The sequence below is a fragment of the Oncorhynchus masou genome, unplaced genomic scaffold (assembly GCF_036934945.1).
Source record: "Oncorhynchus masou masou isolate Uvic2021 unplaced genomic scaffold, UVic_Omas_1.1 unplaced_scaffold_439, whole genome shotgun sequence".
Classification (NCBI taxonomy): Eukaryota; Metazoa; Chordata; class Actinopteri; order Salmoniformes; family Salmonidae; genus Oncorhynchus; species Oncorhynchus masou.
In genome coordinates, this window is record NW_027010781.1 from 76,074 (window position 1) to 98,573 (window position 22,500).

Here is a 22,500-nt window from a genome sequence, read left to right on the forward strand (position 1 = left end):
TTTAGCCTCAGATATGAAAGACAGGGAACGGTAACACTTTACAATAAGGGTACATTAGTTAATGCATTAGTTCACCTGAATAAATAAATAATTCATTGAATATCTACTAAGTATTTATTAATTTTATGCATAATTACTAAACCATAAAAAATGCATTAATAAATTATTTTAAAAAGGTGATAATTCATGTTAATTGTTATATAACTGGAATTTCCTGCATCTAAACCATTCAGAAACGAATGGCCTGTTAGGAAGAGAGTTAATCATTATAAACAGTATGATAAGGTTTTATCATGTATCAATTATTGTTAGTGATGCAGGTTCATGTTATTGAGAGATTAACAGTGTTGAGAGCATTGGACTAGTAACCGAAAGGTTGCAAGTTCAAATCCCCGACCTGACAACGTCTGATCTGTCATTCTGCCCCTGAACAAGGCAGTTTTAACCCTCTGTTCCTAGGCCGTCATTGAAAATAAGAATTTGTTCTTAACTGACTTGCCTGGTAAAATAAAAAAAATGTATCAATTATTTTTAGTGATGCAGGTTCATGTTATTGAGAGATTGTCTTTATTCTAGTTTATAATATCTTACCATTGACTAACTGATGTGCCATGACAACTAGTTAAGCAATAGGAAATGAAGAAAAACTATTCAGTCATTTATCTTTAATTTCAAAAGCAGGATTAGCAACATCACACAGTTTCATCACAAGTTTAGGTAATGGTGAGCTGCAGTGAGTGACAGATCTTGGTTTGAGTATTGAAGTGTAGACTGTTGACTCCTGGAGGTGAGAGGTGAAGTAGACTGTTGACCCCTGGAGGTGAGAGTTGAAGTGGCTGGGTCATTTCCTAGCCTACATTCTTCTGGAACAGAGAGATGTAAACTTCCACTCACAGGGCACATCGAACCAGAGCTTCTCACTTGCAGCGTTCATCTGCAGACAGTCCTCTCCTTCTCCAGCGTTATTGGGCTCACCAATGTTCCAGTTAGTGAAGTCAAATCTGGACCCATCTGACCACATCCATAAGCCCTCCTTGACTGCATCAAAACCTCCAATCCAGGTATCAGGTAAGTGGCCATAGGTATTCTTTGTTAGTGCTTGCATGAACTGGTACTCTAAAAGGTTATTCACGGATGCTAGGTTTCCACCAAGTGCCAAACAGTTTTGCTCAGAATCTGACCATGACTGTGGAATGCTGACAAACCTGAAACAGCGTGATCCATATGGGTGCCAGTCTGAGGGACATGACATTTCCTTTGTCCCCTGCTGTACTGCTGCTACCTGAGCCCCGACAGGAGGAGTCTGTTCCACCTCAGTCTTCAGTAAGGGTTCTAAACCAAGCAGCTGGGTCAGGTTTGCGTCGCCCAGTGCAATGGCAGCACTCAGAAGCAGAAGGACGGCCAACTTCTCCATGGCAATCGTTTCCTGTCAGAGAAGGAATCACAGGTGGTCTGTAGGTTCTGTTCAGCTTGAGAAAGAGGAACATTTTTATACATGCAGCTCACCAAGCCACAAGGACGAAGCACAAAAAACATGTTGACACTGATTCCAATGTACCAAAAAACATGTTGACACTGATTCCAATGTGCCAAAAAACATTTTGACACTGATTCTATATCATGTTGGCAAATGTATCCTAATCCTTTTGGCAAATATACACTGAGTGTACAAAACATTAAGGTCACCTGCTCTTTCCATGACCTAGACTGACCAGGTGAATCCACTTTAATCAGTGTAGATAAAGGGGAGGAGACAGGTTAAAAAAATATTTTGGAGCCTTGAGACAACTGAGTCATTCAACTGAGTCATTGTGCCATTCAGAAGGTGAAGACAGTAGATTTAAGTGCCTTTAAACAGGGTATGATAGTAGGTGCCAGATGCACATGTTTTTGTCAAGAACTGCAACGCTGCTGGGTTTTCACGCTCAACAGTTTCCAGTGTGTACAAAACCATAACAACACCTTCCTAATATTGAGTTGCAGCTCCCCCCACCGAATACGAAGAATCAACATGATTGTCTAGGCATTAACAAAATCCCATAATTAAAATTGCTCAAACATACAAGTATTTTACACCATTTTAAAGATAAACTTCTTGTTAATCCAACCAGTGTCCAATTTCAGATAGGCTTTACAGCGAAAGCACGACAAACGATTACGTTCGGTCACCGTCAAGTCACAGAAAAACACAGCCATTTTTCCAGCCAGAGAGGAGTCACAAAATTCAGAAATAGAGAGAATTAATCACTAACCTTTGATGATCTTCATCAGATGACACTCATAGGACTTCATGTTACACAATACATGTATGTTTTTGTTTGATAAAGTTCATATTTACATTAAAAAATCTCAGTATACATTGGCACGTTATGTTCAATAGTTCCAAAAACATCCGGTGATTTTGCAGAGAGCCACATCACTTTACAGAAATACTCATAATAAATGTTGATCAAAGATACAAGTGTTATGCATGGAATTTTAGATCCAATTCTCCTTAATGCAACCGCTGTGTCAGATTTCAAAAAAGCTTTACGGAAAACGCAAACCATGCAATAATCTGAGTACGGCGCTTAGAGACCAAACAAGCCAAAAAGATATCCGCCATATTGTGCAGTCAACAGAAGTCAGAATTAACATTATAAATATTAATTTACCTTTGATGATCTTCATCAGAATGCACTCCGTGTCACGCCCTGGCCATAGAGGCTTTTATTCTCTATTTTGGTTAGGCCAAGGTGTGACTAGGGTGGGCATTCTATGTTCTTTTTTCTATGTTTTTGTATTTCTTTGTTTTTGGTAGGGTATGGTTCTCAATCAGGGACAGCTGTCTATCGTTGTCTCTGATTGGGAACCATACTTAAGTAGCTCTTGCCCACGGGTTTTGTGGGTAGTTAATTTCTGTTTAGTGTTTTTCACCTTTCAGGACTGTTTTGGTTATTCCCTTTGTTATTTTTGTATTTAGTGTTCAGTGACAATAAACAAATATGATGTACAACGCTGCATCTTGGTCCTCACCTTCTACCACAGAAAGCCGTTACACTCCCAGGAATCCCAGTTTGTTTTGTTCGACAATGTCCATCATTCAAGTCCAAATAGCTTCTTGTGTTAGCGCATGTGGTAAACAAATCCAAACTCAAGAAGCGCGTTCACCAGTTGCAGACAAAGTCCAAAAGTTACGTTACAGTCCATAGAAACATGTCAAACGAAGTGTAGAATCTTTAGGATGTTTTTATCATAAATCTTCTATAATGTTCCAACCGGAGAATTCCTTTGTCTGTAGAATTGCAATGGAAACCAGGTCGCTCTCACGTGAATGAGAAGGGGCAAAAAAAAGAAGAAATGGAACGCAGCTACAACACGTGAAATGCGCGTGACCAGCTCGTGGCGCTCTGCCATACACCTGACTCATTCCCCTCTCATTCGGTTTACATGATCAATATCCCACTGTATCAATAGGGAATGATTTGAAAAACGACCAACCTCCGATTTCCCACTTCCTGGTTGGATTTTTTCTCTGCCAAATGATTTCTGTTATACTCACAGACATACTCACAGATATCAATCAAACAGTTTTAGAAAGTTCCGAGCATATATTAGCAACTGGGACTGAGTAGCAGGCAGTTTACTCTGGGCACCTTATTCATCCAAGCTACTCAATGCTGCCCCCAGCAAAACAATTCCTGACATTTAATCCTAGTAAAATTCCCTGTCTTAGGACGGTTAGGATCACCACTTTTTTTAAAGAATGTGAAATGTCAGAATAATAGTAGAGAGAATGATTTATTTGAGCTTTTGTTTCTTTAATCAGAAAAAAACAAAATGTAAGTGTAATGTTTATTTAACTAGGCAAATCAGTTATGAACAAATCATTATTTACATTGACGGCCTACCCCGGCGGGGTATGTGCATCGCCCTATGGGACTCAGGGACAGATGTGATGCAACCTGGATTTGAACCAGCGACTGTAGTGGTGCCTCTTGTACTGAAATGCAGCGCCTTAGACCACTGCAGCACAACTCAGGGGCCCAGTGTGTGTGTGTGTGTGTGTGTGTGTGTGTGTGTGTGTGTGTGTGTGTGTGTGTGTGTGTGTGTGTGTGTGTGTGTGTGTGTGTGTGTGTGTGTGTGTGTGTGGTGTGTGTGTGTGTGTGTGTACCACTTAAGGGAGGGATTAGCAGTGTGGTTGGGGTTGAGGTTAGGATTACAATCTGATTTTATTACTTTGTGCCTTCTCTTATTCCAGGCTTCATCAAACAAATTGGCTTGAATATAAATTGGCTTGAATATAGACAAAACAACTTTCAGGTTTTCCTCTTCGATCAGCCAAATAATGTTCTCCCCGGCCCTCCCATCTAGTGGGCTGTCTGGAATAGAAACACCTGTATATAGAATAATGCCAGGGTTCTCCCCGACCCTCCCACCTAGTGGGCTGTCTGGAATAGAAACACCTGTATATAGAATAATGCCAGGGTTCTCCCAGGCCCTCCCACCTAGTGGGCTGTCTGGAATAGAAACACCTGTATTTAGAATAATGCCAGGGTTCTCCCAGGCCCTCCCATCTAGTGGGCTGTCTGGAATAGAAACACCTGTATATAGAATAATGCCAGGGTTCTCCCAGGCCCTCCCACCTAGTGGGCTGTCTGGAATAGAAACACCTGTATATAGAATAATGCCAGGGTTCTCCCAGGCCCTCCCACCTAGTGGGCTGTCTGGAATAGAAACACCTGTATATAGAATAATGCCAGGGTTCTCCCAGGCCCTCCCATCTAGTGGGCTGTCTGGAATAGAAACACCTGTATATAGAATAATGCCAGGGTTCTCCCAGGCCCTCCCACCTCGTGGGCTGTCTGGAATAGAAACACCTGTATATAGAATAATGCCAGGGTTCTCCCAGGCCCTCCCACCTAGTGGGCTGTCTGGAATAGAAACACCTGTATATAGAATAATGCCAGGGTTCTCCCAGGCCCTCCCACCTAGTGGGCTGTCTGGAATAGAAACACCTGTATATAGAATAATGACAGGGTTCTCCCAGGCCCTCCCACCTAGTGGGCTGTCTGGAATAGAAACACCTGTATATAGAATAATGCCAGGGTTCTCCCAGGCCCTCCCACCTAGTGGGCTGTCTGGAATAGAAACACCTGTATATAGAATAATGCCAGGGTTCTCCCAGGCCCTCCCACCTAGTGGGCTGTCTGGAATAGAAACACCTGTATATCGTCTTTTAAAGGCCAATAGAGTATTGAGTGAATTTCATTCTCTACCTCTTCTTGGTCACGGTAGTTACAAAGTCTCTCCTCTACCATTCTAATACTGTTGACACATGTAGGGGCAATGTCCCAGTTCTTACCTGTATACATAGTGATCTCCGGCTGTACGGTGGCCATAAGCTTTAACCGCAGGGTAAATGTTCCTGTGTGAGGGGGGGGGTGCAGGGTAAATGTTCCTGTGTGTGAGGGGGGGGGGGGGGTGCAGGGTAAATGTCCCTGTGTGAGGGGGGGAGGGGGGTGCAGGGTAAATGTTCCTGTGTGTGAGGGGGGGGGGGGTGCAGGGTAAATGTTCCTGTGTGAGGGGGGAGGGGGGGTGCAGGGTAAATGTCCCTGTGTGAGGGGGGGGAGGGGGGTGCAGGGTAAATGTTCCTGTGTGAGGGGGGGGGGGGTGCAGGGTAAATGTCCCTGTGTGAGGGGGGGGGGGGGTGCAGGGTAAATGTTCCTGTGTGTGAGGGGGGGGCTGCAGGGTAAATGTCCCTGTGTGAGGGGGGGGGGGGTGCAGGGTAAATGTTCCTGTGTGAGGGGGGGGGGGGTGCAGGGTAAATGTTCCTGTGTGAGGGGGGAGGGGGGTGCAGGGTAAATGTTCCTGTGTGTGAGGGGGGGGCTGCAGGGTAAATGTTCCTGTGTGTGAGGGGGGGGCTGCAGGGTAAATGTCCCTGTGTGTGAGGGGGGGGCTGCAGGGTAAATGTCCCTGTGTGTGAGGGGGGGGCTGCAGGGTAAATGTTCCTGTGTGTGAGGGGGGGCTGCAGGGTAAATGTCCCTGTGTGTGAGGGGGGGGGGGCTGCAGGGTAAATGTTCCTGTGTGTGAGGGGGGCTGCAGGGTAAATGTTCCTGTGTGTGAGGGGGGTGCAGGGTAAATGTTCCTGTGTGTGAGGGGGGGGTGTGTGCAGGGTAAATGTTCCTGTGTGTGAGGGGGGGGGGGGGTGCAGGGTAAATGTTCCTGTGTGGGGGGGGGGGGGGCTGCAGGGTAAATGTTCCTGTGTGTGAGGGGGGGGGGCTGCAGGGTAAATGTTACTGTGTGTGAGGGGGGGGGGTGCAGGGTAAATGTTCCTGTGTGTGAGGGGGGGGGTGCAGGGTAAATGTTCCTGTGTGTGGGGGGGGGGGGGTGCAGGGTAAATGTTCCTGTGTGGGGGGGGGGGGGTTCCTGTGTGTAGGGGGGGTGCAGGGTAAATGTCCCTGTGTGTGAGGGGGGGCTGCAGGGTAAATGTTACTGTGTGTGAGGGGTTCCTGGTGTGTGGGGGGGGTGCAGGGTAAATGTTACTGTGTGTGAGGGGGGGTGTGCAGGGTAAATGTTACTGTGTGTGAGGGGGGGGGTGCAGGGTAAATGTCCCTGTGTGTGAGGGGGGGGGGCTGCAGGGTAAATGTTCCTGTGTGTGGGGGGGGGGGGGTGCAGGGTAAATGTTCCTGTGTGTGAGGGGGGGGGTGCAGGGTAAATGTCCCTGTGTGTGAGGGGGGGGCTGCAGGGTAAATGTTCCTGTGTGTGGGGGGGGGGGGGGTGCAGGGTAAATGTCCCTGTGTGTGAGGGGGGGGGGGTGCAGGGTAAATGTTCCTGTGTGTGGGGGGGGGGGTGGGGTAAATGTCCCTGTGTGTGAGGGGGGGGGGGCAGGGTAAATGTTCCTGTGTGTGAGGGGGGGGGGTCTTGCAGACACTCTGAGTCCGTATCCATGGACTGCTGCTTTCAAGGTAAGGAAACAAATACCTAAATATATTCAAATGGCTGAACTGTCACTTTAATGTCATGGTATAAATTGTAACCTTTCTGTTGTACATTTAAATGTTCTAATTAACCCTCCCTGTGAGTTCCACTGAATCTTTTCAGCAGTCAATAAGAGTATTAAGTTAATAAGTTAGACCAGGAAGTCTGGTAAGACAGACTGAGTGGGTGAGAAGCTCACCTTGACTAAAGGTTCTTTGAAAACTCCTGTGTGATGCAACATGGACGCAGTGTTGCAATGAGACGAGGTCAATTTGCTGATACACAAACAAGTCAAACATCGACATTGAATGCAAAGGGTGGCAGGTAACCTAGTGGTTAAGAGTCCGAATCCCCTGCCGGTGTGCCCTTAATCAAGGCACTTAACCCTAATTGCTCCTGTCACTCTGAATAAGAGCGTCTGCTAAATGACTAAAATCATTACTAAAAATAAACATCCAATCCTGTCAGACACTGAGTGGACAGAACATTATGAACACCTACTTCCATGACAGACTGACCAGGTGGAAGCTTTGACCCCTTATTGGTGTCACTTTCTAAATCCACTTCCATCAGTGTAGATGAAGGAGAGGAGACGGGTTAAATAATGATTTTGGAGCCTTGAGACAATTGAGACATGGATTGTGTTGCCATTCAGTGGGTGAGTGAGCAGAACAACAGATTTCAGTGATTTGAACGGGGGATGGTAGTCTACCAGGCACATCGGTTTGTGTCAAGAACTGCAATGCTGCTGGGTTTTTCACACTCAACTGTTTCCTGTGTGTATCAAGAATGGTCCACCACCCAAAGGACATCCAGCCAACTGGACACAACGCAGCTGAGCCGTTGTTGCTCCAAGACGTTTCCAACTTTGCAATAACAGCACTTACAGTTGACCAGGGCAACTCTAGAAGGGCAGTAAGTTTGACAAACTGACTTGTTGGAAAGGTGGCATCCTATGACGGTGCCACGTTGAAAATCAATGAGCTCTTCAGTACTGGTCATTCTACTGACAATGTTTGTCTATGGAGATTGCATGGCTGTGATCAGTTTTATAGACCTGTCAGCAACGGGTGTCTGAAATTGCCGAATCCACTAATTTGAAGGGGTGTCCACATACTTTTGTATATATAGTGTATTTTCAGTGCCTTTGAACGGGGTATGGTAGTAGGTGCCAGGCGCACTGGTTTGTGTCAAGAACTGCAATGCTGCTGGGTTTTTCACGCTTAACCGTTTCCTGTGTGTATCAAGAATGGTCCACCACCCAAAGGACATCCAGCCAACTGGACACAACTGTGGAAAGCATTAATTAAAGTCAACATGGGCCAGCATCCCTGTGGAACGCTTTCAACACCTTGTAGAGTCAACATGGGCCAGCATCCCTGTGGAACCCTTTCAACACCTTGTAGAGTCAACATGGGCCAGCATCCCTGTAGAACCCTTTCTACACCTTGTAGAGTCAACATGGGCCAGCATCCCTGTGGAACCCTTTCAACACCTTGTAGAGTCAACGTGGGCCAGCATCCCTGTGGAACGCTTTCAACACCTTGTAGAGTCAACGTGGGCCAGCATCCCTGTGGAACGCTTTCAACACCTTGTAGAGTCAACATGGGCCAGCATCCCTGTGGAACACTTGCCAACACCTTGTAGAGTCAACATGGGCCAGCATCCCTGTGGAACACTTGCCAACACCTTGTAGAGTCAACGTGGGCCAGCATCCCTGTGGAACACTTGCCAACACCTTGTAGAGTCAACATGGGCCAGCATCCCTGTGGAACACTTGCCAACACCTTGTAGAGTCAACATGGGCCAGCATCCCTGTGGAACGCTTTCAACACCTTGTTGAGTCAACATGGGCCAGCATCCCTGTGGAATGCTTGCCAACACCTTGTAAAGTCAACATGGGCCAGCATCCCTGTGGAACCCTTTCAACACCTTGTAGAGTCAACATGGGCCAGCATCCCTGTGGAACCCTTTCAACACCTTGTAGAGTCAACGTGGGCCAGCATCCCTGTGGAACACTTGCCAACACCTTGTAGAGTCAACATGGGCCAGCATCCCTGTGGAACACTTGCCAACACCTTGTAGAGTCAACATGGGCCAGCATCCCTGTGGAACACTTGCCAACACCTTGTAGAGTCAACATGGGCCAGCATCCCTGTGGAACCCTTTTAACACCTTGTAGAGTCAACGTGGGCCAGCATCCCTGTGGAACACTTGCCAACACCTTGTAGAGTCAACATGGGCCAGCATCCCTGTGGAACACTTGCCAACACCTTGTAGAGTCAACATGGGCCAGCATCCCTGTGGAACACTTGCCAATACCTTGTAGAGTCAACATGGGCCAGCATCCCTGTGGAACGCTTTCAACACCTTGTAAAGTCAACATGGGCCAGCAACCCTGTGGAACCCTTTCAACACCTTGTAAAGTCAACATGGGCCAGCATCCCTGTGGAACCCTTTCAACACCTTGTAGAGTCAACATGGGCCAGCATCCCTGTGGAACCCTTTCAACACCTTGTAGAGTCCATGACCCAACGGATTGAGACTGTTCTGAGTGCAAAATGGGGGGCGGGGTAACTCAATATTAGGAAGGTGTTGTTTTTTGTACACTTAGTAGAAACATAATTAGTATAATACAGTCAGGAAGACAGAGAGGTGATCTAGATAATACAGTCAGGAAGACAGAGAGGTGATCTAGTTAATACAGTCAGGAAGACAGAGAGGGGATCTAGTTACTCAGGAGAAACATAATTAGTATAATACAGTCAGGAAGATAGAGAGGTGATCTAGTTATATCAGTCAAGAAGACAGAGAGGTGATCTAGTTATATCAGTCAGGAAGACAGAGAGGTGATCTAGTTACTACAGTCAGGAAGACAGAGAGGGGGATCTAGTTATATCAGTCAGGAAGACAGAGAGGTGATCTAGTTATATCAGTCAGGAAGACAGAGAGGTGATCTAGTTACTACAGTCAGGAAGACAGAGAGGGGATCTAGTTATATCAGTCAGGAAGACAGAGAGGTGATCTAGTTACTACAGTCAGGAAGACAGAGAGGTGATCTAGTTATATCAGTCAGGAAGAGAGAGAGGTGATCTAGTTACTACAGTCAGGAAGACAGAGAGGTGATCTAGTTACTACAGTCAGGAAGATAGAGAGGTGATCTAGTTACTACAGTCAGGAAGACAGAGAGGTGATCTAGTTATATCAGTCAGGAAGACAGAGAGGTGATCTAGATACTACAGTCAGGAAGACAGAGAGGGGATCTAGTTATATCAGTCAGGAAGACAGAGGTGATCTAGATACTACAGTCAGGAAGACAGAGAGGTGATCTAGATACTACAGTCAGGAAGACAGAGAGGTGATCTAGATAATACAGTCAGGAAGACAGAGAGGTGATCTAGATAATACAGTCAGGAAGACAGAGAGGTGATCTAGATACTACAGTCAGGAAGACAGAGAGGTGATCTAGATAATACAGTCAGGAAGAGAGAGAAGGGATCTAGATACTACAGTCAGGAAGACAGAGAGGTGATCTAGATACTACAGTCAGGAAGACAGAGAGGTGATCTAGATAATACAGTCAGGAAGACAGAGAAGGGATCTAGATACTACAGTCAGGAAGACAGAGAGGTGATCTAGATAATACAGTCAGGAAGACAGAGAAGGGATCTAGATAATACAGTCAGGAAGACAGAGAAGGGATCTAGATACTACAATCAGGAAGACAGAGAGGGGATCTAGATAATACAGTCAGGAAGACAGAGAAGGGATCTAGATAATACAGTCAGGAAGACAGAGAAGGGATCTAGATACTACAGTCAGGAAGACAGAGAGGTGATCTAGATAATACAGTCAGGAAGACAGAGAAGGGATCTAGATAATACAGTCAGGAAGACAGAGAGGTGATCTAGATACTACAGTCAGGAAGACAGAGAGGTGATCTAGATAATACAGTCAGGAAGACAGAGAAGGGATCTAGATAATACGGTCAGGAAGACAGAGAGGTGATCTAGTTACTACAGTCAGGAAGACAGAGAGGTGATCTAGTTATATCAGTCAGGGAGACAGAGAGGGGATCTAGATAATACAGTCAGGAAGACAGAGAGGTGATCTAGTTATATCAGTCAGGAAGACAGAGAGGTGATCTAGATACTACAGTCAGGAAGACAGAGAGGTGATCTAGATAATACGGCCAGGAAGACAGAGAGGTGATCTAGTTACTACAGTCAGGAAGACAGAGAGGTGATCTAGATAATACGGTCAGGAAGACAGAGAGGTGATCTAGTTACTACAGTCAGGAAGACAGAGAGGTGATCTAGTTACTACAGTCAGGAAGACAGAGACGTGATCTAGTTACTCAGTCAGGAAGACAGAGAGGTGATCTAGTTACTACAGTCAGGAAGACAGAGACGTGATCTAGTTACTCAGTCAGGAAGACAGAGAGGTGATCTAGTTAATACAGTCAGGAAGACAGAGAGGTGATCTAGTTATATCAGTCAGGAAGAGAGAGAGGTGATCTAGTTACTACAGTCAGGAAGACAGAGAGGTGATCTAGTTACTACAGTCAGGAAGATAGAGAGGTGATCTAGTTACTACAGTCAGGAAGACAGAGAGGTGATCTAGTTATATCAGTCAGGAAGACAGAGAGGTGATCTAGATACTACAGTCAGGAAGACAGAGAGGGGATCTAGTTATATCAGTCAGGAAGACAGAGGTGATCTAGATACTACAGTCAGGAAGACAGAGAGGTGATCTAGATACTACAGTCAGGAAGACAGAGAGGTGATCTAGATAATACAGTCAGGAAGACAGAGAGGTGATCTAGATAATACAGTCAGGAAGACAGAGGTGATCTAGTTACTACAGTCAGGAAGACAGAGAGGTGATCTAGATAATACAGTCAGGAAGAGAGAGAAGGGATCTAGATACTACAGTCAGGAAGACAGAGAGGTGATCTAGATACTACAGTCAGGAAGACAGAGAGGTGATCTAGATAATACAGTCAGGAAGACAGAGAAGGGATCTAGATACTACAGTCAGGAAGACAGAGAGGTGATCTAGATAATACAGTCAGGAAGACAGAGAAGGGATCTAGATAATACAGTCAGGAAGAAAGAGAAGGGATCTAGATACTACAATCAGGAAGACAGAGAGGGGATCTAGATAATACAGTCAGGAAGACAGAGAAGGGATCTAGATAATACAGTCAGGAAGACAGAGAAGGGATCTAGATACTACAGTCAGGAAGACAGAGAGGTGATCTAGATAATACAGTCAGGAAGACAGAGAAGGGATCTAGATAATACAGTCAGGAAGACAGAGAGGTGATCCAGATACTACAGTCAGGAAGACAGAGAGGTGATCTAGATAATACAGTCAGGAAGACAGAGAAGGGATCTAGATAATACGGTCAGGAAGACAGAGAGGTGATCTAGTTACTACAGTCAGGAAGACAGAGAGGTGATCTAGTTATATCAGTCAGGGAGACAGAGAGGGGATCTAGATAATACAGTCAGGAAGACAGAGAGGTGATCTAGTTATATCAGTCAGGAAGACAGAGAGGTGATCTAGATACTACAGTCAGGAAGACAGAGAGGTGATCTAGATAATACGGTCAGGAAGACAGAGAGGTGATCTAGTTACTACAGTCAGGAAGACAGAGAGGTGATCTAGATAATACGGTCAGGAAGACAGAGAGGTGATCTAGTTACTACAGTCAGGAAGACAGAGACGTGATCTAGTTACTACAGTCAGGAAGACAGAGAGGTGATCTAGTTATATCTGTCAGGAAGACAGAGAGGTGATCTAGTTACTACAGTCAGGAAGACAGAGAGGTGATCTAGTTACTACAGTCAGGAAGACAGAGACGTGATCTAGTTACTCAGTCAGGAAGACAGAGAGGTGATCTAGTTACTACAGTCAGGAAGACAGAGACGTGATCTAGTTACTCAGTCAGGAAGACAGAGAGGTGATCTAGTTAATACAGTCAGGAAGACAGAGAGGGGATCTAGTTAAATCAGTCAGGAAGACAGAGAGGTGATCTAGATATTACAGTCAGGAAGACAGAGAAGTGATCTAGTTACTCAGTCAGGAAGACAGAGAGGGGATCTAGTTACTACAGTCAGAAAGACAGAGAGGTGATCTAGTTACTACAGTCAGGAAGACAGAGAGGGGATCTAGATACTACAGTCAGGAAGACAGAGGGGTGATCTAGTTACTCAGTCAGGAAGACAGAGAGGGGATCTAGTTACTCAGTCAGGAAGACAGAGAGGTGATCTAGTTACTACAGTCAGGAAGACAAAGACGTGATCTAGTTACTCAGTCAGGAAGACAGAGAGGTGATCTAGTTACTACAGTCAGGAAGACAGAGACGTGATCTAGTTACTCAGTCAGGAAGACAGAGAGGTGATCTAGTTACTACAGTCAGGAAGACTGATAGGTGATCTAGTTATATCAGTCAGGAAGACAGAGAGGTGATCTAGATACTACAGTCAGGAAGACAGAGAGGTGATCTAGTTATATCTGTCAGGAAGACAGAGAGGTGATCTAGTTACTACAGTCAGGAAGACAGAGAGGTGATCTAGTTACTACAGTCAGGAAGACAGAGAGGTGATCTAGTTATATCTGTCAGGAAGACAGAGAGGTGATCTAGATACTACAGTCAGGAAGACAGAGAGGGGATCTAGTTATATCAGTCAGGAAGACAGAGGTGATCTAGATACTACAGTCAGGAAGACAGAGAGGTGATCTAGATACTACAGTCAGGAAGACAGAGAGGTGATCTAGATACTACAGTCAGGAAGACAGAGAGGTGATCTAGATAATACAGTCAGGAAGACAGAGAGGTGATCTAGTTACTACAGTCAGGAAGACAGAGAGGTGATCTAGTTATATCTGTCAGGAAGACAGAGAGGTGATCTAGTTACTACAGTCAGGAAGACAGAGAGGTGATCTAGTTACTACAGTCAGGAAGACAGAGAGGTGATCTAGTTATATCTGTCAGGAAGACAGAGAGGTGATCTAGTTATATCTGTCAGGAAGACAGAGAGGTGATCTAGATAATACAGTCAGGAAGACAGAGAAGGGATCTAGATACTACAGTCAGGAAGACAGAGAGGTGATCTAGATACTACAGTCAGGAAGACAGAGAGGTGATCTAGATAATACAGTCAGGAAGACAGAGAAGGGATCTAGATACTACAGTCAGGAAGACAGAGAGGTGATCTAGATAATACAGTCAGGAAGACAGAGAAGGGATCTAGATAATACAGTCAGGAAGACAGAGAAGGGATCTAGATACTACAATCAGGAAGACAGAGAGGGGATCTAGATAATACAGTCAGGAAGACAGAGAAGGGATCTAGATAATACAGTCAGGAAGACAGAGAAGGGATCTAGATACTACAGTCAGGAAGACAGAGAGGTGATCTAGATAATACAGTCAGGAAGACAGAGAAGGGATCTAGATAATACAGTCAGGAAGACAGAGAGGTGATCTAGATACTACAGTCAGGAAGACAGAGAGGTGATCTAGATAATACAGTCAGGAAGACAGAGAAGGGATCTAGATAATACGGTCAGGAAGACAGAGAGGTGATCTAGTTACTACAGTCAGGAAGACAGAGAGGTGATCTAGTTATATCAGTCAGGGAGACAGAGAGGGGATCTAGATAATACAGTCAGGAAGACAGAGAGGTGATCTAGTTATATCAGTCAGGAAGACAGAGAGGTGATCTAGATACTACAGTCAGGAAGACAGAGAGGTGATCTAGATAATACGGTCAGGAAGACAGAGAGGTGATCTAGTTACTACAGTCAGGAAGACAGAGAGGTGATCTAGATAATACGGTCAGGAAGACAGAGAGGTGATCTAGTTACTACAGTCAGGAAGACAGAGACGTGATCTAGTTACTACAGTCAGGAAGACAGAGAGGTGATCTAGTTATATCTGTCAGGAAGACAGAGAGGTGATCTAGTTACTACAGTCAGGAAGACAGAGAGGTGATCTAGTTACTACAGTCAGGAAGACAGAGACGTGATCTAGTTACTCAGTCAGGAAGACAGAGAGGTGATCTAGTTAATACAGTCAGGAAGACAGAGAGGGGATCTAGTTAAATCAGTCAGGAAGACAGAGAGGTGATCTAGATATTACAGTCAGGAAGACAGAGAGGTGATCTAGTTACTCAGTCAGGAAGACAGAGAGGTGATCTAGTTACTACAGTCAGGAAGACAGAGAGGGGATCTAGATACTACAGTCAGGAAGACAGAGGGGTGATCTTGTTACTCAGTCAGGAAGACAGAGAGGGGATCTAGTTACTCAGTCAGGAAGACAGAGAGGTGATCTAGTTACTACAGTCAGGAAGACAGAGACGTGATCTAGTTACTCAGTCAGGAAGACAGAGAGGTGATCTAGTTACTACAGTCAGGAAGACTGATAGGTGATCTAGTTACTACAGTCAGGGAGACCCACTGGCTCCCTAATGAACTGGGGTCCCAGCTGTATGTTGTGGTAGAGCCTGGGAGACCCATTGGCTCCCTAATGAACTGGGTCCCAGCTCTATGTTGTGGTAGAGCCTGGGAGACCCACTGGCTCCCTAATGAACTGGGGTCCCAGCTATATGTTTTGGTAGAGCCTGGGAGACCCACTGGCTCCCTAATGAACTGGGGTCCCAGCTATATGTTGTGGTAGAGCCTGGGAGACCCACTGGCTCACTAATGAACTGGGGTCCCAGCTGTATGTTGTGGTAGAGCCTGGGAGACCCACTGGCTCCCTAATGAACTGGGGTCCCAGCTGTATGTTGTGGTAGAGCCTGGCAGACCCACTGGAGGGCGCTGTCTGCCTGTGGAGGCTGCATGGAGAACCAAGAGGAGGAGGAGGAGGAGAAAGAGAGCTATAGAGCTATTGTTTTTTTAATCTACTACTCTTGTCTTTGTACGTGACGCTGGATTACTTGTGGTTTGTGGGTGGAGCAGACAGATTCCAGGTGAGCAAGAGGGAAGCGTGTGGAGAGTAACGTTGTTGTCTGCTGATGTGTGTAATTCCAGTGTTAGAGAAGGGTATTTTTCCTCTTTGTCCATACATTGTCACATCCCCCCAAGCCTCTGTTATCTACATATCTCCACCAGCTAGTCTCTGTTATCTACATATCTCCACCAGCTAGTCTCTGTTATCTACATATCTCCACCAGCTAGTCTCTGTTATCTACATATCTCCACCAGCTAGCCTCTGTTATCTACATATCTCCACCAGCTAGTCTCTGTTATCTTCATATCTCCACCAGCTAGCCTCTCTTATCTTCATATCTCCACCAGCTAGCCTCTGTTATCTCCATATCTCCACCAGCTAGTCTCTGTTATCTACATATCTCCACCAGCTAGTCTCTGTTATCTTCATATCTCCACCAGCTAGCCTCTGTTATCTACATATCTCCACCAGCTAGTCTCTGTTATCTACATATCTCCACCAGCTAGTCTCTGTTATCTACATATCTCCACCAGCTAGTCTCTGTTATCTTCATATCTCCACCAGCTAGCCTCTGTTATCTTCATATCTCCACCAGCTAGTCTCTGTTATCTACATATCTCCACCAGCTAGCCTCTGTTATCTTCATATCTCCACCAGCTAGACTCTGTTCTCTACATATCTCCACCAGCTAGCCTCTGTTATCTTCATATCTCCACCAGCTAGACTCTGTTCTCTACATATCTCCACCAGCTAGCCTCTGTTATCTACATATCTCCACGAGCTTGCCTCTGTTCTCTACATATCTCCACCAGCTAGCCTCTGTTATCTACATATCTCCACGAGCTTGCCTCTGTTCTCTACATATCTCCACCAGCTAGCCTCTGTTCTCTACATATCTCCACCAGCTAGCCTCTGTTCTCTACATATCTCCACCAGCTAGCCTCGGTAGGGTAGGGTTGGGTTAGGGTTGGGTTGGGGTTAGGGTTGGGTTAGGTGTAGGGTTAGGTTACAGTAGGGTAGGGTATGGTAGGGTAGGGTTGGGTTGGGTTAGGGTTGGGTTAGGGTACAGTACGGTAGGGTACGGTAGGGTAGGGTTGGGTTAGGTTTGGGTTAGGGTTGTGAAAGGGTTAGGGTGGGGTTAGGATTGAGTTAAGGTTGGGTTAGGGTTAGGTTGGTTTAGGGTTGGGATAGGGTTAGGTTAGTGTTGGATTCGTTTGAAACCTAGCATATGGATGGACATGAGTCTAAGGTTTGAGGATATATAATTCATTCTCTGTACTGACCTGATTGAGTCTAAGTTTGAGGATATATAATTCATTCTGTATTGATGTGTTTTAACCAGACTTCTAGTCCTGTAAACAGAGATAACAGGGTTAGGGTAACATAACTATTCCCTGGGGAAGTGGGTATCAATACCATAACTATTCTCTGGGTTATTAACAACATACATGGAGATGTGTTTAACACGGTTTCATGTATTTTTATTTACTTAAACCCAAAAAAATGTATCATGTTAATTTGTAACTCTCTCTGTATGGCATATTCTCAGTAGGTTTCCATGGTCCATTAACCAACATCCTGGCAGGCCTACACAGTGAGTGAGTGAGTGAGTGAGAGAGAGAGAGAGAGAGAGAGAGAGAGAGAGAGAGAGAGAGAGAGAGAGAGAGAGAGAGAGAGAGAGAGAGAGAGAGATAGAGATAGAGATAGATAGATAGATAGATAGATAGATAGATAGAGATATTGAGGGCATTTATGACTCCTAACTCGTTTATTCCACCTTCCCGGTTTAGAGTGACGCCCAATTACTTGGTCCGCTCACAACTATAACATGTAGAGTCATTATGATGATCCAGGTTCATATTATAACATGTAGAATCATTATGATGATCCAGGTTCATATTATAACATGTAGAATCATTATGATGATCCAGGTTCATATTATAACATGTAGAATCATTATGATGATCCAGGTTCATATTATAACATGTAGAGTCATTATGATGATCCAGGTTCATATTATAACATGTAGAATCATTAGGATGATCCAGGTTCATATTATAACATGTAGAATCATTACGATGATCCAGGTTCATATTATAACATGTAGAATCATTACGATGATCCAGGTTCATATTATAACATGTAGAATCATTACGATGATCCAGGTTCATACTATAACATGTAGAATCATTATGATGATCCAGGTTCATACTATAACATGTAGAATCATTATGATGATCCAGGTTCATATTATAACATGTAGAATCATTATGATGATCCAGGTTCATACTATAACATGTAGAATCATTATGATGATCCAGGTTCATACTATAACATGTAGAATCATTATGATGATCCAGGTTCATACTATAACATGTAGAATCATTATGATGATCCAGGTTCATATTATAACATGTAGAATCATTATGATGATCCAGGTTCATACTATAACATGTAGAATCATTATGATGATCCAGGTTCATACTATAACATGTAGAATCATTATGATGATCCAGGTTCATACTATAACATGTAGAATCATTATGATGATCCAGGTTCATATTATAACATGTTGAATCATTATGATGATCCAGGTTCATACTATAACATGTAGAATCATTATGATGATCCAGGTTCATACTATAACATGTAGAATCATTAAGATGATCCAGGTTCATATTATAACATGTAGAATCATTATGATGATCCAGGTTCATACTATAACATGTAGAATCATTATGATGATCCAGGGTCATACTATAACATGTAGAATCATTATGATGATCCAGGTTCATACTATAACATGTAGAATCATTATGATGATCCAGGTTCATATTATAACATGTAGAATCATTATGATGGATCCAAGTTCAACATATCTCTAACTGTGAAGGATACAATGGGGTCCCAAATTATTGACACCCTGATAAAGATTTGTAAAAATGACTGTATAAAATAAATCATTCCAAGACTGAGCTATATTTTATGCAAAAACAATTGTGAAATTAAAAGATTTTCTACTAATACAATATTGCTCAGAGAAAGAGATTGTGTTTAACAAGTAATACTTTTTCTCTCTAAAGGTTCGGGGTCAAAAGTGACACCTCTTTCAATACCTCACCTTGTGTGGATAACGGACCCTGTGAAACAACACCTATCATCCTACTATGACTGACCCTGTAAAACAACACCTATCATCCTACTATGACTGACCCTGTAAAACAACACCTATCATACTACTATGACTGACCCTGTACAACAACACCTATCATACTACTATGACTGACCCTGTACAACAACACCTATCATACTACTATGACTGACCCTGTAAAACAACACCTATCATCCTACTATGACTGACCCTGTAAAACAACACCTATCATACTACTATGACTGACCCTGTACAACAACACCTATCATACTACTATGACTGACCCTGTAAAGCAACACCTATCATACTACTATGACTGACCCTGTACAACAACACCTATCATCCTACTATGACTGACCCTGTACAACAACACCTATCATACTACTATGATTGACCCTGTGAACCAACACCTATCATACTACTACGACCCTGTAAAACAACACCTATCATACTACTATGACTGACCCTGTACAACAACACCTACCATACTACTATGACTGACCCTGTACAACAACACCTATCATACTACTATGATTGACCCTGTGAAACAACACCTATCATACTACTATGACTGACCCTGTACAACAACACCTATCATCCTACTATGACTGACCCTGTAAAACAACACCTATCATCCTACTATGACTGACCCTGTACAACAACACCTATCACACTACTATGACTGACCCTGTACAACCACACCTATCATCCTACTATGACTGACCCTGTAAAACAACACCTATCATCCTACTATGACTGACCCTGTACAACAACACCTATCATACTACTATGACTGACCCTGTAAAACAACACCTACCATACTACTATGACTGACCCTGTAAAACAACACCTATCATACTACTATGACTGACCCTGTAAAACAACACCTATCATCCTACTATGACTGACCCTGTACAACAACACCTATCATACTACTATGACTGACCCTGTGAAACAACACCTACCATACTACTATGACAGACCCTGTACAACAACACCTATCATACTACTGACCCTGAAAACAACACCTACAATACTACTATGACTGACCCTGTGAAACAACACCTATCATACTACTATGACACCCTAAACAACACCTATCATACTATGACTGACCCTGTACAACAACACCTATCATACTACTATGACTGACCCTGTAAAACAACACCTATCATCCTACTATGACTGACCCTGTACAACAACACCTATCATACTACTATGACTGACCCTGTACAACCACACCTATCATCCTACTATGACTGACCCTGTAAAACAACACCTATCATCCTACTATGACTGACCCTGTAAAACAACACCTACCATACTACTATGACTGACCCTGTACAACAACACCTATCATCCTACTATGACTGACCCTGTACAACAACACCTATCATACTACTATGACTGACCCTGTGAAACAACACCTACCATACTACTATGACAGACCCTGTACAACAACACCTATCATACTACTATGACTGACCCTGTAAAACAACACCTACCATACTACTATGACTGACCCTGTGAAACAACACCTATCATACTACTATGACTGACCCTGTAAAACAGGGTCTTCTCTGTATCACGGAGGCGCTCCGCACTGCTAAAGCTAACTCTCTCTCCTCTGCTCTCATCCTTCTAGACCTATCGGCTGCCTTCGACACTGTGAACCATCAGATCCTCCTCTCCACCCTCTCCGAGTTGGGCATCTCCGGCGCGGCCCACGCTTGGATTGCGTCCTACCTGACAGGTCGCTCCTACCAGGTGGCGTGGCGAGAATCTGTCTCCTCGCCACGCGCTCTCACCAATGGTGTCCCCCAGGGCTCTGTTCTAGGCCCTCTCCTATTCTCGCTATACACCAAGTCACTTGGCTCTGTCATAACCTCACATGGTCTCTCCTATCATTGCTATGCAGACGACACACAATTAATCTTCTCCTTTCCCCCTTCTGATGACCAGGTGGCGAATCGCATCTCTGCATGTCTGGCAGACATATCAGTGTGGATGACGGATCACCACCTCAAGCTGAACCTCGGCAAGACGGAGCTGCTCTTCCTCCCGGGGAAGGACTGCCCGTTCCATGATCTCGCCATCACGGTTGACAACTCCATTGTTTCCTCCTCCCAGAGCGCTAAGAACCTTGGCGTGATCCTGGACAACACCCTGTCGTTCTCAACTAACATCAAGGCGGTGGCCCGTTCCTGTAGGTTCATGCTCTACAACATCCGCAGAGTACGCCCCTGCCTCACACAGGAAGCGGCGCAGGTCCTAATCCAGGCACTTGTCATCTCCTGTCTGGATTACTGCAACTCGCTGTTGGCTGGGCTCCCTGCCTGTGCCATCAAACCCCTACAACTCATCCAGAACGCCGCAGCCCGTCTGGTGTTCAACCTTCCCAAGTTCTCTCACGTCACCCCGCTCCTCCGCTCTCTCCACTGGCTTCCAGTTGAAGCTCGCATCCGCTACAAGACCATGGTGCTTGCCTACGGAGCTGTGAGGGGAACGGCACCGCAGTACCTCCAGGCTCTGATCAGGCCCTACACCCAAACAAGGGCACTGCGTTCATCCACCTCTGGCCTGCTCGCCTCCCTACCACTGAGGAAGTACAGTTCCCGCTCAGCCCAGTCAAAACTGTTCGCTGCTCTGGCCCCCCAATGGTGGAACAAACTCCCTCACAACGCCAGGACAGCGGAGTCAATCACCACCTTCCGGAGACACCTGAAACCCCACCTCTTCAAGGAATACCTAGGATAGGATAAGTAATCCTTCTCACCCCCCTCCCCCTTAATGATTTAGATGCACTATTGTAAAGTGGCTGTTCCACTGGATGTCAGAAGGTGAATTCACCGATTTGTAAGTCGCTCTGGATAAGAGCGTCTGCTAAATGACTTAAATGTAAATGTAAAAATGTAACAACACCTATCATACTACTATGACTGACCCTGTACAACAACACCTATCATACTACTATGACTGACCCTGTGAAACAACACCTATCATACTACTATGACTGACCCTGTACAACAACACCTATCATACTACTATGACTGACCCTGTAAAACAACACCTATCATACTACTATGACTGACCCTGTACAACAACACCTATCATACTATTATGACTGACCCTGTACAACAACACCTATCATACTACTATGACTGACCATGTACAACAACACCTATCATACTACTATGACTGACCCTGTAAAACAACACATATCATACTACTATGACTGACCCTGTACAACCACACCTATCATACTACTATGACCCTGTACAACAACACCTATCATACTACTATGACTGACCCTGTAAAACAAAACCTATCATACTACTATGACTGACCCTGTAAAACAACACCTATCAAACTGCTATGACTGACCCTGTAAAACAACACCTATCATACTACTATGACTGACCCT

At 44.7% G+C, this 22,500-nt stretch overlaps 1 protein-coding gene across 1 annotated transcript; it reads right to left on the reverse strand.

The window, feature by feature from the left end:
• Positions 1-650: 650 nt before the first annotated feature.
• Positions 651-1,474, reverse strand: LOC135535060 (ladderlectin-like). The gene has a single exon (XM_064961793.1). It carries the CDS (start codon positions 1,412-1,414, stop codon positions 854-856), a length of 561 nt encoding a protein of 186 aa, XP_064817865.1. The 5' UTR covers positions 1,415-1,474; the 3' UTR covers positions 651-853.
• Positions 1,475-22,500: the final 21,026 nt, after the last annotated feature.

Excerpts from the sequence above, each read along its gene's own strand:
- LOC135535060 (XM_064961793.1), bottom strand. The coding sequence starts at position 1,414 with ATGGAGAAGTTGGCCGTCCTTCTGCTTCTGAGTGCTGCCATTGCACTG.